Source organism: Heteronotia binoei, unplaced genomic scaffold (assembly GCF_032191835.1).
Source record: "Heteronotia binoei isolate CCM8104 ecotype False Entrance Well unplaced genomic scaffold, APGP_CSIRO_Hbin_v1 ptg000458l, whole genome shotgun sequence".
Taxonomy (NCBI): Eukaryota; Metazoa; Chordata; class Lepidosauria; order Squamata; family Gekkonidae; genus Heteronotia; species Heteronotia binoei.
Window position 1 is genome coordinate 101702 of NW_026800034.1, and position 24048 is coordinate 125749.

Sequence of the window (24048 nt, forward strand, 5' to 3'; positions counted from 1 at the left end):
TATGCAAATGGTGAAATCAATAACATTATGGTCACTGCTCCCAAGCGGTGCAATCACTTTTACATCTCTCACCAGGTCCTGGGCATTACTTAGGACCAAATCCAGGATTGCCCCACCCTGGTAGGTTCTGTGACCATCTGCTCCATAGCGCAGTCATTTGAGAGTGTGTAGAAACTCAATCTCTTTCTCCTGACCAGAACACATATTGACCCAGTCAATCTGTGGGTAATTAAAATCACCTATTATGACACAGCTTTTACATTTAGCCACTATCTTTAATTCTTTCATCATATTATAATCGTCCTCTTATCTTTTGATCCAGTGGGTGATAACAAACTCCTATAGTTAAATTTCCTTTTGGGCCCACTATTTCGACCCAGAGCATTTTAAGAAGGGAATCTACTTCTCTGACCTTCTCAGTCTTACTGGACTGACATACAGAGCCACCCCACCTCCAATCCTTCCCTCCCTATCCTTCCGATATAATTTATATCCAGGAATCACCGTGTCCCCGATTCTCCTCATTCCATCAAGTTTCTGAAATTCCCACAGTGTCTATGTTTTTCTCCAACACTAAGCATTCCAACTCCCCAATTTTACCTCGACTACTTCTAGCATTTGTATACAAATATCTATAATTTCCCAGACAAGTTAGGCCCGCAACCTTCCTCCTGCTGCCTTGAGACTTTGGCAGATAGTCCATCCTTTTTGTCACCATCTCAGTAGAAAATTCTAATCCATTGTCCGGTAGAAAAGTAACAGCTAACTCTTCATTTCTTCGAGATGAGTCCTCCCGATCCAGAGATATTTAATCCCCCAAGATTCAGTTTAAAAACTGCTCTGCCACCTTTTTGATTTTAAGCGCCAACAGCCTGGTTTCTTCTGGGGACAAGTGGAGACCGTCTCTTTTGTACAGCTCCTGCTTGTTCCAGAAAGCATCCCAGTGGCTAACAAACTTAAACCCTTCTTCCCTACACCATCATCTCATCCATGCATTGAGACTTCTAATTTGTGCCTGTCTCTCCTGCCCTGCATGTGGAACAGGTAGCACTTCTGAGAAGGCTACCTTGGAGGTCTTGGCCTTGTGTCTGCTGCCTAGCAGCCTAAATTTTTCCTCCAAGACCTCACGACTGCATTTCCCCACATCGTTGGTGCCAACATGCACCATGACCGCTGGCTTCTCCCCAGCACTGTCTATGTCTATCTACAACACGCGTAATGTCCACTACCTTCACACCAGGCAGGCAAGTCACCATACGGTTAGTACGCGGTTTTGCCACCCAGCTATCTATTTGTCTAAGGATTGAATCACCAACTACCAAGACCCCCCCTTCCCCCCTGTCCAGGGATGGTTCCTTGGGGCAAGAGGATACCTGCTCCCTGTCTACACAATTTGCCTTTTCCTCTACTTGGCCCCAAGTTGGGCTTCATTTTTTGATCACATTAAAATGTGGCATAGGAATTCAAGGATAGAAAGAACTAATTGTCTTGTACTCTGAAGTTTAAAAGAGCATATGGCAGCTAGTTTTGCAAGAATAATTTGGGTTGCTTTGTTTACTTGCAGGTGTTTAGTTCTGAAAGTGCATGGGTTTGTGTCAGTGAAGCTTTACAAATCCTTGGTGGCCTTGGCTACATGAAAGATTATCCATATGAGCGCTATCTCCGGGATTGCAGGATACTTCTAATTTTTGAGGCAAGTATTATTGCTCCTGTTATCCAGTTTTAGGTTACTAGCATAAAGCTGGGGAAGAAGTTGATGACACTGTACTGGCCACTGGAGTGTCATTGGATCTTTCCCCCATCCCAGATACAGTCCTGTGTTTTGATACCTTTTATTATGAGGTGATTGCCATCACATCTAGGTGGTGGAAGGTAGCTCTATCTCACTGGCTGTGCATAGGATGCCAGGGTAACAGCTGCTCTGTAAATTAGTGCTAGCTGTGTCATAAGAGCCAGAGCACACCATTTGGACTGGTGCACCTGATATTTTAAAAATGACATCTGTGCATTTCCCTCCAGTCATCGATGTTGACCTGTTCGCTTTGGAACCATTTTGCCTTGCTTGTTGGAACAAAAATAAATGTTGCAACAGAGACCCTGTTTAAATGGTGTTTTGTTTACCAGCTCAGTGGGCTTCATAGATGCAGAGCAGAGTTAGGAGCATGAGAAATACAGAAGCCCGTGGACTAAACTGATCTAATATGAAAACTGATTTGAAAGAATTTTGTAAGCTTTTTGCAGAAACTGCACAGAATGTGGTTAATCCTTTACTAAAGAGATCTGATTGAAGATAGGAAACAGCAGCAGTAAATAGAGAGTTCTGAGAAGAGAGAGAGAAGAACCAGTGCAAAGCCCTCTCAGTTTAGTTTTCTCAGCTCCTTCTTTGTTCCGGCTTTTCTTTTGGAAGAATATAAAATGGGGGAAGGGAAAGATGTCAATATTGTGGTATTATGAAGTTGTGAAGGTAGACTGTAAATTTTTCATATTTCTGTATTCAGTAGTAACTGGAACTGAAATCTGAAAGAAGCTGTCTAGGAAGGCTGGTTCTGTGTGGAGCCTTTGTTGAGCAGGGTTTGGCCATGTAGTTCAGGTTTCATTCACCGAACTGTTTAGCTAGCCTGCTTTCTGCTGGAAGTGGCTCCCCAAGGCCAGCAGAATAAAAAGTGGGGTGGGGGGAGATCTTGCAAAAGCTATTTAAAGGGAACATTCCCTTTAAATGGCTTTTGCAAGCCGTGCATGAGTGAAGTACAAGCAGTGAATTCACCACTGCTTCACTTGTGGACGGCTTGCAAAAGCCATTTAAAATGAATTGTTGAAGTGGGCTAGGGGGGAGCGAAGGGGATCACTGAAATGTATGCAGACCATTTCAGCTATTCTTCTCATTTCCCCTGCTCCGCTTCCCACCACAAACCTCCAAAATCACCTGGAGGGGTCATGGATAGGGATAGACGTGAACCTCTGGTTAACAAACCACAAAATGGCAGTGTTCTGGAAATTAGGTTTGTGATGAAGTTTGAGCCCATCCCTAATCAGTGTCCCTAGCTTGGATCTAAATACTCCTAAGTGCTTTTGCTGTTGAGCATAATATTGCTTATAATTAAAAACTAATGCATAAAGTGCATCCGTTTTACTTGGCATATCCAGTCAATATATATATAATAGTTTTAATTAGCTAGTTGTTCAGCCATCTGTTCCCTTTGAAAGTTTTAATTGCCATAGCAACACCTGCTAAAAGCATAGTGCTCTTATCTTTCAAAATTGAACACTTTTAAAATGCGGGTGCTTTGCTTCTAGAACTTTACACAGGTGACAGACTGTTCTTTCAACTTCTGGGTTTCAGAACACTTATGTTGCCTGCTTTTCATATAAATTACATGACTTCTTGAGGTGTACCTTAAGAAAAAAAAGAGCTTGTGCTGCACACTTTGCACAACTACTATGAGCTTTCCCTTTGCTTGCCAGCTAATTGCAGACAGAGAACTGTTAGAACGATTTAACAGAATATGTGAATGATGAAAGGATTAATTTCCAAACCATTATAGCTGTTCCTTCCAAAATGATGTTCTGTGTCATCAATTTGAATATTTCAAAGTCTTATTAAATATAATCATTAAATAACAACTTCTGTGTTGCTCCCAACTTGAAGAGGAATTGGAGCTGAACGGTAGTTCATGGAGTCTGGGTTGTAAGTGACCACAGTAAACAAAAATACCAGACACCTTTTCTGTTTACTGTTGTTTAGATTCAATCAACCACTAGAGTCCCTTTATACCTACCAAAATAGGTACTCCTGAGAATTGTGGGATGCCTAGATTGTTGTAGAATGTGACATGTGGGAGGGAAGACACAATAATAATAAGAAATTAAAAGACACACTGCCCCTGATGTGACCCCCAATTTCTCTCTGATGTGACCCCAAAATGTCTTACAACAACAAAAGAAATTGTACACATAAGCCAATAAAATATAAAATAGAAGCACAAGAGCAACCTGCATCTTGGGATGGTCTTGGATTCATATACTGGCTTCTCCAAAGTCTGGGGATGTGAGCCAGAAGTAGGGGTATGTAAAAAAAAAAAGTATTTTTTGGATTTGGGTATATTGAACCCAACAAATATTGGTATTTCCTGATATTCCTGAATCCCAGTATCAGTATGATATTGGGATTTGTGAAGCATTTAAGGTTGCTGAATTTTTTTCAGCTGCATTATACCCCATGGGGACCATTATAGTCAATGGATCCCATAAGTCAGGGGTGTCAAACTCATTTCAGAGCCAGATCTGAAATAAATGAGAACTTGTCAGGCCGGGCCATGTGTGTCATGAAATGTAATGCCAGGCAGCAGAGATATAAAATTTATAAAAGACACAGACAAATACAATTAAAGTTTTTTTTAAAAACTTAAAAATATGCTTAAAAGATTACCACTCTTGCAATGTTTTGTTTATTTCTGATAACACACCTCTTGCTCTGAATTATTGCATCAAAATCTGGAGATAATGTCTGTGCTGTAGCAATCTTGAGTATGCTGTTCAGATGTTTTTAAGGTGTGTGTCTGTAAATTGCAAACCTGCTTTTGATTTATTAACATTCATTATTGAAATCTCATGGTCAAGACCCAGGGGAAACATGAAATGTCTGAGTGGTCAGCCAATGGAGAAAATAGAGGCGTTGCTCTGTAGCTCCTGTGCAATTGAGCAAGCTTGGCAAAGCAAGCTGTGATGCAGAAGGAAGCAGGTGACAGTTAGTTGCTTGTGGGCATGATAGGATCCCTCTGGGTGACTGATCCAGCCCTTGGGCCACATGTTTGACACCCTTGACATAGGCTATAATGGGGAATCGATCCAGGGGTATCAGGGGTTTGAGGAAGGCTGGTTTTTTTGTGGTAGAGGCACCAGATTTGCAGTATAGGTGCCTCTCCTCAAGTTTCAAAAAGATTGGACCAAGGGGCCCAATTGTTTCCAATGGAAGAGGGAAACAAGCGTTTAAAGGTTTATGCCAATAAAGGTACTGCCTGACTGACTGGTGTTTATGGGGACACAGTCCGTTTAAATGACTTTTCCAAGCCATGTCACGGCAAGTGATCTCCAGAGGCATTTAAAGGGACTGCAGTTTATTTAAATGCCTGGGAGTTCACTACAAAGGTATTTAAATGGACTGAAAGCACTTTAAATGCCCTGTAACTGGTTATTCAGCAGCTCTGAAAAATCCTGGATAGTTTCAGGTTTTTCCTGGCAGCTGTTTTCAGATAGTTGAATCATCAGCTGTTTTGGTGATTGGCTGAGAAAATGTTCAATAAATACTAAAAAGGTATTATTGAGTATGTTTTCAGCTTGGTTTATACTGAGTGCACACCCCAAGCCAAGAGCTCTTTGGCTGTTACCCATCAGTTCTATCCCAAGGACTTGTGCCTCTGGCCACAACCCAATCTACATGAACAGGAGGTGGGAACACTCCCTCCCAATCTTTTGAAAGATGGTCCTCTCTTTCCATCTCTGCTGTTTGTAGTTGGTTGGATTTCAGATATGTGCTAAGTAAGGCAGGAGTTTTAATTTTCAGTGCCCATTTTTGAGGACATCATGAGTAAAATTGTAAACAAGGTTTTCTTATCCTATTTAAAATTAATAAAATTAAAAAAATAAAGGTTTTTTTATCCTAGAATTTCCATTTAAAAAAACAAAAGGAATATGGTGAATTTGACCTCTTATAGTAGATCCAACATTCATTATTCTTTTTTTACATTTGAGAGGAGAAAATAGGATGTTTGTGTAGGCAGGTGGAGAGGAGCTATGAGAGAATACTAAGAAACACCAATACACCAATCCTGTAGATTCCTGAGTTTGAGAGGCAGTTTTTTAACACAGCACATGTGTGCAGAAGTTCAATATGAAATGCAAAGTCATTTCCCAGGTTTGTGTTTGTTGACAATCACCTGTGTTTCAAATGTGGGGGTGGGAAGAGTTCCTCTTGTACTACAACCTATGCTAAAAGCAGAACTCTTCATCTTTGTCTAAAATTGGTAAGTAACATCTTTGTCTAGAGATGCATGATTTATACTTCTGGTGTATTTGCTTGCAGCTAACTGTTGCGTTGGGGTATGCTAGCATTCTGAATCTGCCAGCCAGCATGTCAGAAATCACATCAGATGGCCCCTTCCGAAGACCTTGCAGTAGTGGCTGTGAAGCTGGCCAAAGCAAACAAGGGCTGTGTTTTTCAGCCTTATTTATGACTCAGCAGGATGCATAGTGTTCCTTGCATTTTCTAAAACAGCGGTATCCCATATGCACTATGGAGGCAGACACAAAAACATTCTAGGTGAAGCGTGTACTGAAGCAGAAGACCAGGGTCTAGGGCTGCACCACTTCAAACTTCTATTAGAGACTCAAATGATTAGATTTCTTTCACACAAAAATCTCTTCCTCCCAAACAGAAACTTGATATTGGATATTCTTGATGAAGCAGCATTTCATTATAGGATCCCCGTCTTGCAATATGAAATGGGACAGTCTCACACAGAAGGCGGATTATCTCCATGGACTTTCTACTACTGGATAGTTTTTTGGGATGCCTGCAAATATTTGCAAAAGCTGTTTTAAAAATCCAGAGAACCTTTCCTTTCTAGAATGGCTTAACCAGTACATTTCCAGTGCATGGCTTAACCAGTGCATATAATGCCCCTGTATAAATCGATGGTGCGGTCTCATTTGGAGTACTGTGTGCAGTTCTGGTCACCGCACCTCAAAAAGGATATTATAGCATTGGAGAAAGTCCAGAGAAGGGCAACTAGAATGATTAAAGGGTTGGAGCACTTTCCCTATGAAGAAAGGTTGAAACTCTTGGGACTCTTTAGCTTGGAGAAACGTCGACTGCGGGGTGACATGACAGAGGTTTACAGGATAATGCATGGTATGGAGAAAGTAGAGAAAGAAGTACTTTTCTCCCTTTCTCACAATACAAGAACTCGTGGGCATTCGATGAAATTGCTGAGCAGACCGGTTAAAACGGATAAAAGGAAGTACTTCTTCACCCAAAGGGTGATTAACATGTGGAATTCACTGCCACAGGAGGTGGTGGCGGCCACAAGCATAGCCACCTTCAAGTGGGGTTTAGATAAAAATATGGAGCAGAGGTCCATCAGTGGCTATTAGCCACAGTGTGTGTGTGTGTGTGTGTGTATATAAAATTTTTTGTCACTGTGTGACACAGTGTGTTGGACTGGATGGGCCATTGGCCTGATCTAACATGGCTTCTCTTATGCTCTTATGTTCCTTTTCTCCCCAGTCACCTGAATCAAATATTCCCTCAGCCTGTCTTCCCATATACTTGTTGCCAAGGTTTCCTTTACAGAGAGAGAGAGTCCCATCCTCTTCACCTTCTCTTCCTCCTGTGTGTTGGAATGCCTGGTGAAATTTTACCTTGCCTAGAATGACAAGGCACCTTGAGCTGTCCTGCTTAGCATTCCCGTTCTCAAATAGTTTTTCTTCTTAGGTACAAGCATAGTTAACTTACTGCACTGGAGTGACCAAACTGTTACAGGTGCTTACTTAACAGAACTAGAGAAGTGGCCAATTTCTGTTACTATGAATGATCTCTGCACTTTTCCTGGTTATGTATGGATTTGCATAATTACATTTTGTCCAGTATTTCCTGTATTTCATGGCCTTTTGATTCTTCTGTTTTGTTTTTCTGTCCCCCCCCCCCCCCCCATTTTCATATATAAATGTCTGCCTAGTGGGGACCTAGTACATGTGTGTGACAAACATGGCTCTACTCCATGAAAGCTTATGCTGGAATAAAATATTTTTAGTCTTTGAAGTGCTGCAAGAGTCCTACTTTTGCACTCCCTAGAGGCAGCTGCCACTTGGTATGTGTGGCTTTTACCATCTCTCTCCACCTTTTAGCTAAAGAACAGTGGCTTTTCAAAAACTTAAACAATGGTACACTTTGTCTTCCCAGTTGAAAATGTTGAAAATATCTACATCTTCAGATGAGTTTCAGTAATCAATAGCAGGGAAAATTCAGTCTGCCAGAAAAGCCACTGTGAGCTAAAATCAGCCTTTCCCAAGCAGGTTTTCCCAAATGTGTACCATTTGTGTCCCTCACCCTAGAAATTCTACATCATGTTTCTTGCTGATATTGTCTCAATATAAATAATTAAATTGATTTTGTATGAGAACGTTTTGTGTCTGAACTATAGGACAACTCCTGTGGTTCTGTGATGATAAGGGCTTTCATTCTTATATTCATTTAAATTCCCTTCTTGAGGGAAATAATGCTGTATGCCCTACATGTAAATAACTGTTTAGCAAATTCATGTTCAGATGGCCTAAAGAAAATCTTATCTCTTTCAGGGAACAAATGAAATTCTGCGAATGTATATAGCTTTGACAGGAATGCAGCATGCAGGCAAAATTTTAACCGAAAAAATCAAGTATGTCCAGTTCAGAAGCAAACTTTGTAAATGAATAGTTGTTAAATGCAAAATGGAAATTATTAGTAGGTAGGAATTGATATAGAAGGGAAGGTTGGATCAAGATTTTGTTAAGCTTTAAGTGCTCTCATTTTTAACAGAATAAAGAATTTCATTGATTTCTTACTTAGTATATTTACATAGTTCTTTTCTGCTGCTGCATAATTTCAGGATGGTTTACAGTTCAAGAACCTGACTACACTGTAATGCAGACAACACAAAAAGAAAGGTGGTCAGGAAAGAAAGAAGGCAAGAATTAAATCTGAGGATTAACTCTTTTAAAATAGAAATTTAAGAAACATGCTACAACATTGTGTGTTCGCTAGAAACTTCCTGCTTTGGTTTCATTAAGAAAAACCACTGAAGAGATATTTGGACCATTTGGGAAATTAATTACAGTTGCTTTGTGCCTTTCTTGTTGCATACTATACAAGCCTCTTTGAAATCAGTATAGTTCTTACTTTTTGAGTGACTGCCAATCAGAAATATGAGGCATCAGGATGTAACCTGGACTCTTGTGCATTATTACTGTGTAAGCAGTAGTGGCACCCTAAGCACATTTGCCCAGTAGATGCTCTGACTGAGGCACTGTTGCCATCAGTATCTAAAGAATAGGAAGCTCTAGATGTAGAGAATTTTGTACAAATGAAAGTATTTGGAATAAAGTTGGAAACTTTGGGGGTGGGTAGTTTTTGCCATTAAATTATACAAATTTACTATTTGTAGAAGAGACAGATTAATTATGGAGAAATTGTCTTAAGGTTCAATTAACCTGTATACATTTTTTTTAATCCCACAGGGAAATCAAGAAGGGAAATGTGGGCATGGCATTGGGAATGTTTATGAGCAGGATCCATGACAGCATTGGCCGAAAAGTGGATTTAGGGCTTGTTGGGAAAGATGGAGTAGTACATCCCAGTCTCGAAGTAAGTAATGCATTCAGGTGTTTATTTTCCAAAACGTTTCTCAGAATACTGGGGTTTTGATTTTTAGTGCCAATTCAGTTTCAAATTCCTCCATGAGATCATGTATATAGATACATAACTTGGGTTGACAAATGCTAGTGTGAGCTAGACTGTTGCACACTTTGTAGCTCCCCTGCATGTACATCTGCATTCCTCCACAGGTTGTATACCTCATCCACTGTCACATGGTAGAAATGGCTGCTGTATCCTTGGGATTTTATTCATGAAACTAAAGCCAATCTTTATAGTCTTGATGGTGTGACAACTGGGGAACTGGAGAGGTTTTTCTTCAATCCAAAGCATCGCCCAGTAATTTTTAAAATTTTAACTCTTAAAATTTTTTGGTTTTGTTTTTTTGGTCCAGTTCTCTTCCTTTTTTCCAAGAAGAACGCTGAGCCTAAGATCAGAGCACAGCACTGGGTATGAAATGACAAAATGTCTTACATTAGTCTTTTGATTTCCCTAACTACTGCTTAAGAGTGCATGTTTTTGTCTCATGTCTTCAGAGAAAGTCCTGACTGATCCCATGAGCACTGTGCCATTTAGGTTGTTACGCCATTTGGCACACTTCCCACTATCTGCTTCAGCTACTCTGAACTGTATCATTCACACTGATAGCACAAGGTTTGATTTGTGGGAAGATCAACAGCAACCTTGAGATTTTTTCTCCAGCTCTGACACCGATACTTTTTTGACCTGTTCATTGAGAGCTGGCATTTGGACTGTGGTGCTGATGTGTGGGTTTTTGTCTTTGTGTCACCTGCTGGCAGGGAATGTGTTTGGGGGAGCAGAATGGACCAGGGGATGGTGCCAGAATGAATAGGGTGTGGGGAAAGGGGAAATACAGTGGTGGAAGAACAACAGGTGAGAGGAAGGAGCCTCAGACATTTGCAGACTGCTATCCCTTCTGGTTCTTCATCCAGCTAGAGCGATGCTGGTGACCATATCAACATCCTACTTGGACGATAATAACATGATTTAAATGTGCCATCAATTACAGGCAAAAGAGCAGCCATCCAGGCAGGGCCAGCCCACCCACTAGGCAAATTAGGCCACTGCCTCCTTTCCCGGTCGCGGGGAAAGGAAGGGGGGAGGCAGCGGCAGCAGCCGCTCTTTCATCCTTCCTGCTGCTGCTGCCCCATCAACCCTGCACTGATCATGATCATGCCGGAGGACCAGAATAGAGCCATGAACCTCTGGCACCCTTTTACCCGCCGATCAGCTGATTGATGGGGGGGGCTTTTAAAGAGCTCAGGGAGTGCGGTGCTCCACCGCCCCTTCCCATGCATTGAAATGGTGAAGGAAGGAGACGACACCACGGGTGGGAGGCAGAGGGGTGTGGCACCATGAAAGTGGCAGGGTATGGTGCCGCAGATGGGGTGGTGGGCAGAGAATCTGCCTGGGGCACCATCCTAGGTGCCCCAGGCACCACCCTAGGGCCGGCCGTGCATCCAGGACTTAATTCTGGAAGAGAGGGCTAACCTGGCATGTATCATTGAGACGTGACGGGGGGAGGGAGAGGAGTTAACCTCTTCCAACTGTGCTTCCCGGGATACTAAGTGATGCATCACCATGGGCCTGGCAGACACGGAGGAGCGGTTGCTGGAGTCTATTAAGATTCTTTCTGCCTGGCTTGCTCTCGTCTGGGACTCTGCCATTTTTGAGAATGTGTATCTAATGCTGGGAATTTGAGACACAATTGGAGTTTTGTTGATGTACCACCCAGCTTGCTGCTCATCTGACTCCCTGCCTGAGCTGTTGGTGGTGGTGCTGAAGACTTATAGGCCAGTTTGGAGGTGGGATGCAGGGGACATTCATGGCAAGACTATTGAAGTCACACTCAACCTCTCACACTATCTCACAGGGTTGTTGTGAAGATAATAGGAGACAGGAGAGAGATGTAAGCTGCTTTGGGTCCCAGTGGGGAGAGAGGTGGGGTATAAATAAAATAAAGTTGACATTTGGTTACTGTTCTGTTTCCTTCCTCACCCATTTTAAAAGAAAAACATGTTTATAGAAATTTGCTATGAAGCATAATACGGATCAAACAGAATGCTAAGTGGTCATCTCCACTGTGGTCTGGTGCATAGAAATAACCTAGTCAAATGTTTTGGTAACACTGTATGCAGCTTCCTAAACTAGGAACAACAGGAAGACACCCCCTCACCACCACCAGTCAAATCCAACTCCCAACTACTACCAGGTTCTCCCCACCTTGTGATTTTGTCGTGCAGTCAATAAGGGTTCAGGGAATATTTGAGGATTAGAACATGCTGAGGATTACTTTTGTTTTTTTTTGCAGGCAAGTGCCAGCAAACTTGAACAGAATGTGTACTATTTTGGAGTTACAGTAGAAGGCTTGCTAAGAAGGTTTGGCAAGGTAACCAGGGTTTTCTGAGAGGGAACCTACCCAGATATTTCCTGCTGCTGAAGAAGTGAGGTCTGAATCATGAAAACTTCAGCTGAACTTAAGTCTTCTTAAAAGTGTCACAACTAACATGGCTGCCCTTCTGACATGTACTTCAAAAATGAATTCCATTTTTGTTTTACGATAACCAAAGCTATAATGTGCATGCTTGAAAAACTCTCTTTTAGTCCAATAAATAACCTTTCAAGGTCCAGGGCTCCATAAAACACACACACGCATAAAGATCATATGCCAGAAAGAAGAGAAAATCATTCTACATTTATTCAATAATCTGGTAGAGCAGCCTCTAGTACCATGTAAATGAAATAATACAACCATTTTTGCTCATTGGATATATGAATACAGACAAAAAAAGATTTGATCTTTTGAAACCTGCTTCTTCAGGCACTTCAGCAGTTCAGAATAATGACTGACTAAACTATTCGAGTGCTCATTTTCTTTGTTTTATTTGGTGCCAGACTATTGTGGATGAACAGCTGATTCTGAAGAGAGTGGCAGACATCCTCATTAATCTGTATGCAATGACAGCTGTTATTTCCAGAGCTAGCCGATCCATCAGTATTGGTTTGCGGAATCATGATCACGAGGTGAGTGCACCTGTGGTTTCTCTGACAGTAACTAATGTGGCAGTCAAACCTTTCAGTATGAATGACAGTGTATTAAGTAGATGTGGAGAAATTCAGAATTCTTTTTTGCGGGCTCTGGAATATTTTTTTTATTTTTGACATCAGCCAGATAGTTGCATTTGTACACTTTTAAAAATATAGCATGTATTCTGTTGGAGAAGCATCCTATTAGCAGATTCTGTTATTTCACATTAGCAGATCACTGTTATTTCAAAAGGTAATTGGGACATGAATTGTTTAAATGGTGCCCATAATCCAAAGAGAGTGTCCACTTAGTACCCAATACTATGAAACTAACCCAAGGAGATCTACTACAATCAGGCCTCACTTGGGAGCATTCAGGCTGCAGCTTTATGTTCTCCTAGCAGAACCTAGATCCATTAACACCTGGATACAGCCATAAAGTTGCTCAGAGTTTAGTCTTACACCATAAAATTGCTGATAAGTAAGTGTAAATTATGGAGGGCCTCTTCATGAAGTTTGCAGTCATTAAGTAACATGGTATAATTGGATTCTAACTGTGCTGAAGGGCCCAAAATCAGTTCAGCCTCTCTTGTCAAACTTCACTCACTGTTGTGGGGGCAACAAAATCTGTGTATAAAAGAGATATGGTTAATTTCTGTTTACTAGGCACATATACCAACCTTTATCAAGGACAGACACCGAATGGGTAGAGCTTACAAGTTCTCTGGTTCTTGATTTGCATGCCCTGATTATGAACAGATAATATTTACAATGAGTCTCATTTTAATAAAGTAATATTCAAGCCATTAATGATCAACTTGCTTTCTAGGTGCTACTTGCAAATATTTTTTGCACTGAAGCTGGTTTCCAGAATAATTATGCAATGGCAGAGTTAGAGAAAAGTAAGTTACAATGTTGCCAACTGCCAATATTTAAAGTTGGTAACTAACTAAAAAGGTTAAGTAGAACAACCAGCAGGCATTCAGTGTTAATGCCAATGTTCCCTAGTCCTCAGTGGAAGAAGGCATCATTGTGCAGACGACCACTACTACTACATTTGTTTCAGCCATACTGCTGTGCAGGGCTTTTTTGGTAGAAAATGCCCAGCAGGAACTCATTTGCATATTAGGCCACACACCCTGACACCAAGCCAGCTGGAACTGCATTCCTGCTCAAAAAAACCCCTGCTGCTATACTAATTAGCTTTACTTGGTCAACACATGACAAGACATCCCGCTCATTATACTTCTAGCAGGGAAGAGATCTCTGTGAGAGGGGAACTGTGCCTGTTTTATGAGACAGGGCAATATGAAGAATGGATCATTTTTCTTCCCGAAGTTTATCTTGCTGTCTCCCTGTTCCCATCTGGAGCACACCCCCAAGGGCATACCTTGTCCTGTCTGCTATAGGAAGAAAAGTTCTAAAGACACCACTATATTATTATTACGTTCAACTTATATCCCACCCTCTCTGCAAGCGGACTCAGGGCAGCTTACAACATCATGTCAATACAGTTAAACCACTAAAACATATGGATTCAGGATTGTGTCACGCTAGCATGTGAGATGTTAGTGTCCCCTGCAAAAAAGAAAAAAAAAATCAGTGCCACATCATCTATTCTGGGCCCCAAAGTTCTGGTGGAGACTATCCATTTTTGGCAATTGTCAATTGAGTTCCTTCAACTTTGTAAAAGCAGCCTCTGGGAAGTGGGCATACAGTAGACTGATTAAACAGAAAGACATAACCACTCTAGGATTAATTCAATTTGTTCCCATACAAGTATACACTTCTACATGGAGAAAAAAAAAGGAATGCCAGGTTTATCATAAGTTTGTTCTCTTCAGTGAACACAGAGCATCCTACTGGCTCTTTTAGGAAGGATTGGGGGAATGGGCTCCCACTTGAACCATGTTCAATTAATATCATTTGAGAACTCTCCCACTCTCTCATTCTCCTGTCTCTGTACAGAGATGTGTTCTGCTACCATGAGGCTGTGGTTCTTCAAGCATTTTTTTAAAAATTGTATTTGGAATTCCATTCACTGTGCAATGTCCTGGAACTGAGGGGGCTTCTCCCTGTACACAGACCAAGTAAAGCTAACTAGCATAGCCCTATCTGGAAGAGATTGGGTGGAGGAACTTGTACAAGAATAACTTCATTCTGTCGGTATTATGAGAAGTCCAGTGTTTGTTTCGTTTCGAGCACAAGGGCATTCTGGTATCCATTAAGAATCTGGCTTCCAAAACAAAGCTTTAGCGTGTTGCCCATTCCCATAATTAGTGCTAATGTGGCAGATGCTAGTATCAGCTGAACAGCTTGTGTTTATAGATTTGGATTTTAAAAAATTTGTTCTCTCATCATTGGCTCTAAACAAACTGCTAATTATGTTTCTATTATCTGTAGATGCTCCTGAAAACATGGATGACAGCATTAAAAAAGTGGCAAAGCAGGTGCTGGAAAAGAGATCCTATATCTGTTCCCACCCACTTGAAAGAACATTCTGAAGGTGGAAATGATGACAGGATTGTAGTCTGAAGTAATGCTACATAAGGCCAAATACCTCATAGTATTCAGTGCCAGGTCCTTATATTGCTCTTGGTCAAGAGGCAGAATGAACAACTGAGACACTGCATACCAAGAATGTTTTCATGAGTTGTAGTGTGACTTTTATAAATAATGTTGTTTATATGCTTGAGCCCAAGTGAAAATCCCAATATAAGAACCAGATAATAGGATGGGGAAAGGAGTATCTGTTTCTTTGTTTCATTTTAGAAACTTTCTAATGCTATTTATCTAGTCATCTCCATTCTATCTAGTTGCTTCAATTTCAGACAAGCCCTTCTTATCCTAACAGGTGCCTCATGCATCTCCTATGGAGATGTGACTTCATCATTCTGTATATTTTCTTGGGGCGGGATAGATAAACAATGCCTAGGAATTTGTGATTTCTCTAATGTTGGAAAATATTCAGAATTCCAAGTTAATCCCTATGAGAGTATAAGGTTCTTATGAAAACTTGCTGTTTCTAAGCTAAGAATAATTATTGAGGATTAAAACACAGTAACAATAAAGAAAAAAGTTGCCTTCTCTAGAAACTAGATCTGTTTTTGTTTACTGGTTCCTAGCAAATATTGTCTGTGTAAAGCTCTCCCAAAACTTCTTGACCTACATAGGGGAATGGCAGCAACAGTGTCTCTACAGCAATGTCATGGTGCCTGAAGTGTTTTCTTAATGTCAGTCTTCACAAGTTATGTATTTTTGGAGGTTTCTCTGTGCCTGTCAGATAACAATCTAAGCTTTTAAATGAAGGCACAGATGACATATGAACGTTGTGCATGCAGTATCACAGACTGTACTACCCAAATTTACCTTCATCCTGCTTGTCACCTGATGTTGGTATTTTATTCTTCAAAAGCCATCTCTGTGGAGGTTTTCTCTTGCATTCAAATGAACGGCTATGACAGCTCAATCTGGAAAACAGAAAAGACTCGAAAACTGCAAATAACCACTGCATAAAAACAAGAGTTTATGAAGATGAATATTCATGAGCTGATTTCTTGTTGAAATCCTGACAATACCTTAAGAAGAGCTGTATCTTGAAGCTGCTCAGCTACACATACATATACACAAAGAGAAGTCTCTCCGGCTAGCTATTGTTTTCCATTAGCGAGCAAGACAAAGCCTTGCTTTAACAAGAGTTCTTTTTAACAGCTCAAAGCAGGATTTCCTGGTCTTGCCATCCCAAAGTAACGTGTACTTAATTTAAACAGGTTATTGCAACTGTCCTGTCATGTTATTCAGTATTACAGGTGGAGCAAAGTGCATTATTTGCTCTAGATAATGCAGAGAAGACAAAGATTGGGATGGACTCCTCAGCAGCTGTTTCTCATTATTTATGCTGAACGCTGACCATAGCACAACATCTGAGCCATAACAAGGGTAGCCAGCCTAACGTGTCTCAAACATCTTTTTCACACCAAAGTGACCATGCTTCGAAGTCTGCTCTTAAATTCCCATGACTAATTCTAACCGGGAGTTGGTTGGGAAGGAACCATTCACAATGCTAGGCAGATATACATATTCTAATTTATAAAGCCTCTTGCCAGCCCTGAATATTGTAGAATAGCTGTGTGACTTACCTAAAGTCTGCTCCTTTCAAAGTTTTAAACATTCTATATTCCCTGTCATGGCAGGGAATTACATTTCTACTCCATTTCAAGCTGTGAAAATCATCACTGCCTGGGATGAATCCTCTGCAGATGTCACTCTCTGCCCTCTCTATACTTCCCACAGCTGGTATATCCTGATGAAACAGAAGCATTTGGTTTCTTGTGTTAACACAGGTACTAAACCTTTTTAAACTGAGTACATTTTTCTTTGGTTCATAATCACAGGCCAGTAAATTTACATGAATGGATTCTGCCTTGTGTCATTGTTTTGTCCAAATGCAAATACAAAACTATCTGTTCTTTAGTTTGCAGTGTGCTAGTTTAGAATTCTGACTGAAAGTTAATGAGTAAACAGTGTTCCATGTTTTGCAAACATTAAATCATAATGACCTCAGGAACAACTGCTCAGTTAGAAGTTCAAAGCCCGAACTCCCGAAGGAGAAGATTTTACCTGTATACTTCTGCCATGGCTCTTCAAGGCCAATTTCACTGGTTTATCCTTGAGGAGGCCTTGGAAGCGGGCTAGCTGGCAACTGGCTTTTGGTCCACTGGAGATGAGTTCTGTTGCTGGAGCGCACCTGTGCACTTTGAATGCTGTGTTGCAACGTGCATCCTTTTGAGGCTCTTTTGTTCACAAATGCATCCATTGAAAAATGATGCACAGAATTATGAAACAGGTTTTAAGCACAAAGTAACTTTCTGGTAACAAACAGTACTCCTATTTATGAATGAAATGAAAACTTTTGTCCATGAACCTCTGAGATTGTCTATATATAAACCTTCAAGAATGGGGCCAACAGTGGTGTAAGGGATTACTAAACAGGACAGCATAGATGGCTTTGACCAGTGCTGCTGTTCCTGAGTTTATAGCTCCCTAAGTTTTAGTTAGCTTTAACTCCTTACCAAAGCCATAAATCATACTGATATACCCAACTAATGCACACAAAGAGGTGGCATGTTTACAAAACTATAGGCCTGCTATAAGTGTACATTATTCTATCTGAATATGTGCATCAGACAATCATGATGTTGCTATTTCCTGCCCCTCCCCCAAATTTTATTATATTGGGATTTAACAACAATGAAAGTAACCTTTATGCATGGCAGCAGAAATATGGGAGCCTCTTTTCTAAGCACTGCTCCCATGGTACTGCTCTAATATTTAAAGGTTTTACTATACAATGGTTGCCTGTATGCATCACACCTGCTCCTAGGGATAATCTCCAACAATGACTGGGGTCCCATATATACTGCAGCAGTCCCCTCATAAATCACTTTTGATACCAAGACCATTTAAAAAAAAAAAATATTATTATGGCATGGAGTGTGAAGGTCTACTGTTCAAGGAAAATCCCATGGAGAATACCCAAGCCCCTGGGTATATCTGTCGCACCTCTCTGGATCCTAGCATACTGGATACTGTCTTATTTTTATACCTGATTTACAGTTTTAGGAACAGGCTGCTTGTTGAGTATCTAACATCCCATAGGAAAAGTGTATAGAAGGCAGCAATTACCAACAACACAGGTGTCAAGGTCCACAAGGGAACATGGAGGCTTTGTGAAAAGGTCAAAATCAATTTGACGTTTGTCCCAAGTCCATCTGTCACGATCCAGCACTGGCTTCAAAATGCTTCTGTGAAGAATGTTCTCCTCCCATTTCTGAATGAAAACAACAGCCTTTCAGAAAGTATTTCTACTTTACTGCCCTTCAGAAAATTCGCTAAAACTAACACGTGTGTGTGTGTGCGCGCACACACACAGATCCTTGAAAGCATTTTGTAGCATTATTTGTTTTGATGATCCAAGTATCTTTATATAGTAAGTTAAGTTTTAGCAAATTTTCTGAAGGGCAGTGAAAAACACCATGCAGATATATATATGTAATTTATGGTCTCCCTTTCTCACTGAGACAAAAGGTGAATTACATAATGTAAATCAGTACAATCTCTGGGATTACAGTGATTTATATGTAATCCATCAACAGGGCCCTGACCTGGATACCTGAGGCTAGCCTAATCTTGTCAGACTTCAGAGGTTACGTGTGGTCAGCCCCGGTTAATACTTGGATAGGGAACCACCAAAGAAGTCCAGGGTTGCTATGCAGAGGCAGGCAATGGCAAGCTACCTCTGTTCATCTCTTGCCCCAAAAACTCTACAGGGCCACCATAAGACACCTGCAAAAAAACCCAATAGGATAAGAAAACACCTAAACTAAATACAACTAAGATTACAGAAATCTGAAACAAGATGTAAATATTAAATGAGACACATTAATAGTGCAACAAATTATTACATAAGCAAAAATACAATGCAGTGCAAGCAAAATAAAAATATACAGCAAAAGATAATAGTAGTACTATATTCTACAGACCCATTCCTTTTATTGAAATTTTTTCTGAATCCTTTTGTTATCACACAGCCCTATTCCTTTATAAAAATGCCCTCTTCAGTGCTTCCATTTTACATTGTTTGCCAAAAGCCAAAGGTGTGGGATTCTTCATTCAACGGTGGGGGCCGCAACAGAGAAGGCACGTGTATGAACAGTTTTTCATCTTGCCCATTTGCAGGATGGCATCTGCAGAAGGCCCTGCTCAGATGATGGAAGCAGTCCCATGGTAGGACATAGGAGGAAGAGTGGTTCTGCACATATGAGGGTCAGTTTCTAGACCCTTTTGTGGTGCAAACATATGGCTCTCCCCTGAAAGCTGAGAATTCAGAGATCCTGGCAGATATACATTGCTATATAATATTAAAACACTGCAACCATCCTCATGCTTTTACTTGCTTAACTCACGCCTCACTTTCTCCCCAGTGGGAACCCAAAGTGGCTTGCATCTCCATTTTATCTTCAGAAAAATAGGCACATTTAGATAGGTAGGTCAGGTTACATGCGTATGACTGGCCTAAGCAGGCTCAGCAAGCTTCCATGACAGAGTGGGGATTCAAATTTTAGTCTCCCATATCCTAACCCACTACAGCACTCAGGCTATGTATTCTTAAAGTTGAGAGAATGCATTTAGTGGGGGAAGTATGAATCTAACTTGTACGGAGAAGGCACATGAAGTTTTCCCAGGTTCCTCTCCATTCCTGTGTGGATGGTTGGATACAGGCCATTATTTGTATTTATGGTCTAGTATCTTCCAAAGTAACTTTACATGCCAGCATACAGTATTTAAGTATTTCCATTGAATCTGTTTAATTAAAATAATTTTCAAGTCTGATTTCTTGACTGGCTCTACCACCACCATGAACTGGAGTAGGAAAGGATATGGGGCTTGGAGTTGGGGAGGCAGGCACATTTAGATAGGTGCATTCAGTATAATAATCACTGGACAGTAATTTAAAGATTACTCTGAATAGATTAAGTAATTTAAAGATTACTCTGAATAGATTAAGACATAGCAAACAAGGATGTTGAAATTTAAAACTCATAGTTACCTCTCTTAGCTCCGCTAATCGTGCCTCATCAGGCATATGACGATGCATGTTGGATTCAAAACTGCTCTTAAAGCCAGGAAACACAAACCCTTGTGTTGTCAGCCACTTCTTCTTTGAAAAGTGAATGGATTCCTTTCGTGCACTGACTTCATCCACTGGGTCAAACATGCCAGAGATATATTTGTCAGAATAAGCATACCTTTTTCCTGGTTCCTAAGGAAGATAATCAGTATTAAGTATGAGTGTGAGTTCTTATCCCCTTGAGTTTATCGTAGGCCTATGAATTTAAAAGCTAAAATATGTGGTCACCTTTATCTGTTCTATGCATCTTTGCTACTACTGAATAGATATGAATCCAAATCTGGAGACTGCTTTCTTATCAGCCTTCAATTTTCATTTATTTAAATGTCGATATCCTGCCTCTATCTTTGCTCAAGGGTGGGGGTGGGGGTTATGATAAAAATCATTAAGAGACAGCAATATAAATAAAAGCAATAATTCTCCTTTCCATTTGATCCTCACCACAACCCTATGTGAGGTAGTGTGATGGACAGGAAGAAGATGAGTTGGTTTTTATATCCTGTTTTCCCTACCCAAAGGAGTCTCTAGCTTACAATGGCCTTCTCTTTGTCTCCCCACAGCAAGCTGTTTGTGAGGTAGGTGGGGCTGAGAGAACTGTGACTGACCCAAGGTCACCCAGCTGGGCTTCATGTAGTGGGAAATCAAACCCAGTTCTCCTGATTAGAGTCTGCTCTCTTAACCACTATGCCACACTGGCTCTCATTCCCACCCCCTGAAGGGAAAAACTGTCACGCAGCTGAGCTTAACTGCTCCAGCTTTCAGAGGAGGGATAGAATGTTGGAAGGAAGCACAGGGACAATCAGTTTTGCAGTCTGCCTTAGCAAGACAACAAACAGTCTGGATGTTAGCTCTGTTCTGCAGAGTAGTATAACTATCTCTGGGAGAGGTCAGAGTACCAGGTTATCTCTCATGATAAGCAGAACTTGTCCCATTTAGTTTGACACTTGAGAAAGGGCAGGCTGCCGTGGATTGCAACTTGTGTGTATATGTGTGTGTGCACATGTGTCAAAGGATCCAACCTGGTGGCTAGTCAATGAAAGCCTGTTCATAACCACAAGCATTAAAGAGAATTCACTGCATAACCTATATGGAAATTAAATCTTAGTTGTTTTGTTGAAACTTCTGCTTCAGTTATCCCTCTTCATACGTAATATAACACTTAAAGAAATGACTCAAAGCCTTTATACATGCTACCACACAAACATCTTGTAACTGAAGGGAAGAATCGTATCATGAAACCAAACTGGTCCCCTAAGGGGCTGTGTGGATCCCCTTGGTTTAAAGAAAGAGCCTGTCACTGTAAGTTAGGCTGAGGGCGTGTGACTAGCATAAGCTTACATAGCAGATTGGGGATTCAAACCTGGATCTCCCAGATCCCAGTCCAACTATATTTCACGGGCTAAATGACTGTCCTACAATAGCACTGTTTCCCTTTTGGACACAACCAATTTCTCAAGCTGATAGTATCCTGCCTAGGAAATATCCTTTTTTAAAAAACAAATTCAAAGTAAAGCAGTAGTATGTTTTTTTATTGGGGGGGTTGTGTGTATAACAAATGGGTTGCTGATGGTCTGTGCACAAATAAAATGATGATGTCAAGTGGAGAAAAAAAACACACACCAGGTGAGAGGTTGAAATGTGGGAAGTCCTTGGTGTGGAATCAGTTCTCTAAAATATACTTAAGTTAAAAAACAGCCTCTTACAAAGCAAGAAAAGTTAAAAATCTCAGAAGCTCAAGTAAAATAATGTAGCTTTAAAAGGCCTGTGGAATTTCATCAGTATATGTGCCTGTTCTGAGGCAGACTGCTGCTGGAAGAGGCTTCTGGTGTCAAGTTACAGCATCTTTCCAAGTCCAATATAAACAAGGCCAGAGGAGGTTTCAGAAACTCAGAATGGTGAATAGGTCAGCTATCAAGCATATGGCGTCCACACCCACCAGCTTCTCTCAGGAGACTTTATAGCCACCACCAGCAGAGACATTATGTACGTAGCCAGCTTTTCAGTAACCAAGATGTATCTTCATCAGCTGGTGCTGAGCAGCCAGGTGTGCACTCTGACACCTAACCAATAAGTCTTTTATCAAAGATTTCAGGTTTTCATGGCTGGTAACATCATTAGGGTTTGTAGAATCTTTCGGGCTCAAGTGCCGTGTTCTACTGGAGAAAGTTTTTCTTCCAGACGTTTCGTTCTCAGCTGCGGAGAACATCCTCAGTGGCGTTGCAGCCAGAGCAGGCGCTCTGACCTTCTTGGCTGCTGTGCATTGAGTGCAATGCACAGCAGCCAAGAAGGTCAGAACGAAACGTCTGGAAGAAAAATGTCATTGAGCCCTTGCTGGTCCACATCAGTGCCTTTCACATCTCCTTTGGAAGAAGGGTAGGCACCACCACAGAAAATGTTGAAGCTCTGCTGAATTCAATTTCTGAGAGATAAAATGTACTTCCCTTTAAAAAGTGACTTTTTAAAAAAGCCTGGCACAAAATAAAGTTGGCCAGGGAGGGGGGGGTCTATGCACAGCGCATGGAAAGAACCATGTCTGTGCATTTGGTTTTTGCAAATTTAATTAAATTAGATAAAAATAATGGAACAGGCAAGAATATGAAAGCTCTGCGTATACACTATCGTATCAGGACTGTATAAAACAACAAAACTGAGAACCCTGAAATGTTATCCCATCAAAATATGACAGTGACATAAGCACAGTAATTGAAATTCATCAAGGCTTAATAAAACTTGCCTCTATTATAAATACTACTACTTTTCATTTGGACAAAGCTTTTCTATGCTACCCCAGAACTTTGAACCCTGAGTCTGGGGATACTTTACAGAATGTCAAGCTTGAGGGATTCTAATCCACTCCAAGATCTTGTCTCCTGCATGAGAAGACACAGATAAAGGGTTTTCCCCCACCCCCGCTTTCTTGTCTTGCTGGCATCAAGGAGGAACAAGAGGTAGGTAGGAAAGAATGCAAAAAGAAAAAAGAAGCCAAACTGAGAGCCAGTTTGGTGTAGTGGTTAAGTGTGTGGACTCTTATCTGGGAGAACTGGGTTTGATACCCCACTCCTCCACTTGCAGCTGCTGGAATGGCCTTGGGTCAGCCATAGCTCTCGTAGGTCTCAATCCCACATACCTCACAGGGTATCTGCTGGGGGGTGAGGGAAGGTAAAGGAGATTGGGAGCTGCTCTGAGTCAGAGATTCATATAGGGCAGGATATAAATCCAGTATCTTCTTCATCATCTGTCTATTTGGATCAAAGGTAGCCTGGCTCACTACAGTGGGGCAGAGATAAGACAGGGGAGAGGGGGGACTTGCTCTATCAAGGCAGAATGTGATCTGGGGCAGGACTCCCCATAGTAGATGAGACAGGAAGTCTGCCCTGTCTTCAAGTCCAATGGGGAGAAATAACACTCAGTCAATGAAACTGCTTTCATACTTTCATACTGCTGGAAAAGAGCATCATGTCAAATCTAATGTTTCATTCCAAAGAGTTAAGATCTGCCATCCAACCCTGTTAGGGTAACAGATTTAACACTGAAGGAATAACTCCTCCCCATTGCAGTAATGCTCAATATTCCCAATTATAGTTGCTACTGAATATACAGACTGAGAAGGGAATTTCCCTTTACAGAAATATCCTGGGAAATATATTTTAACTTTAAGAAGCAAGTTATGGGGTACCTGAAGGGGCATTTGCATTATGTCATTCCTTGTCTCACTCAAACTGCTTTGATAATAGAAACAGTGAGACAGCATTGCATATCTTAGGTTTGGCTGTTTTGAGTTTTATGTGTTACATGCCTGTGCTGTATAATGATAAATGAAATTTCAAATTATAAAACTGGGGACTCAAGTTCATCTCCTTTTCACTTACAGACTGTTGCCAACTTTACCTTGGATTTATTTAAT

The 24048-nt window shown here is 40.9% G+C and overlaps 2 protein-coding genes across 2 annotated transcripts in view; one reads left to right on the plus strand and one right to left on the minus strand.

The window, feature by feature from the left end:
- Positions 1–15549, plus strand: part of LOC132590645 (complex I assembly factor ACAD9, mitochondrial-like) — a 37541-nt gene extending 21992 nt beyond the window's left edge. The window contains exons 12-18 of the mRNA XM_060263615.1: positions 1565–1693; positions 8353–8432; positions 9271–9397; positions 11739–11816; positions 12323–12451; positions 13284–13356; positions 14858–15549. Of these exons, the coding sequence (XP_060119598.1) occupies positions 1565–1693; positions 8353–8432; positions 9271–9397; positions 11739–11816; positions 12323–12451; positions 13284–13356; positions 14858–14958 (717 nt within the window). The 3' untranslated portion in view covers positions 14959–15549. The remainder of the gene's footprint in view (positions 1–1564; positions 1694–8352; positions 8433–9270; positions 9398–11738; positions 11817–12322; positions 12452–13283; positions 13357–14857) is intronic.
- LOC132590644 (uncharacterized protein FLJ43738-like) overlaps positions 12926–24048 on the minus strand; it is a 62139-nt gene continuing 51016 nt past the window's right edge. The window contains exons 7-12 of the mRNA XM_060263614.1: positions 20064–20276; positions 18140–18284; positions 17075–17247; positions 16594–16757; positions 15824–15924; positions 12926–13081 (exon numbers count right to left, since the gene is read on the minus strand). Coding sequence (XP_060119597.1) covers positions 13047–13081; positions 15824–15924; positions 16594–16757; positions 17075–17247; positions 18140–18284; positions 20064–20276 — 831 coding nt within the window. The 3' untranslated portion in view covers positions 12926–13046. The remainder of the gene's footprint in view (positions 13082–15823; positions 15925–16593; positions 16758–17074; positions 17248–18139; positions 18285–20063; positions 20277–24048) is intronic.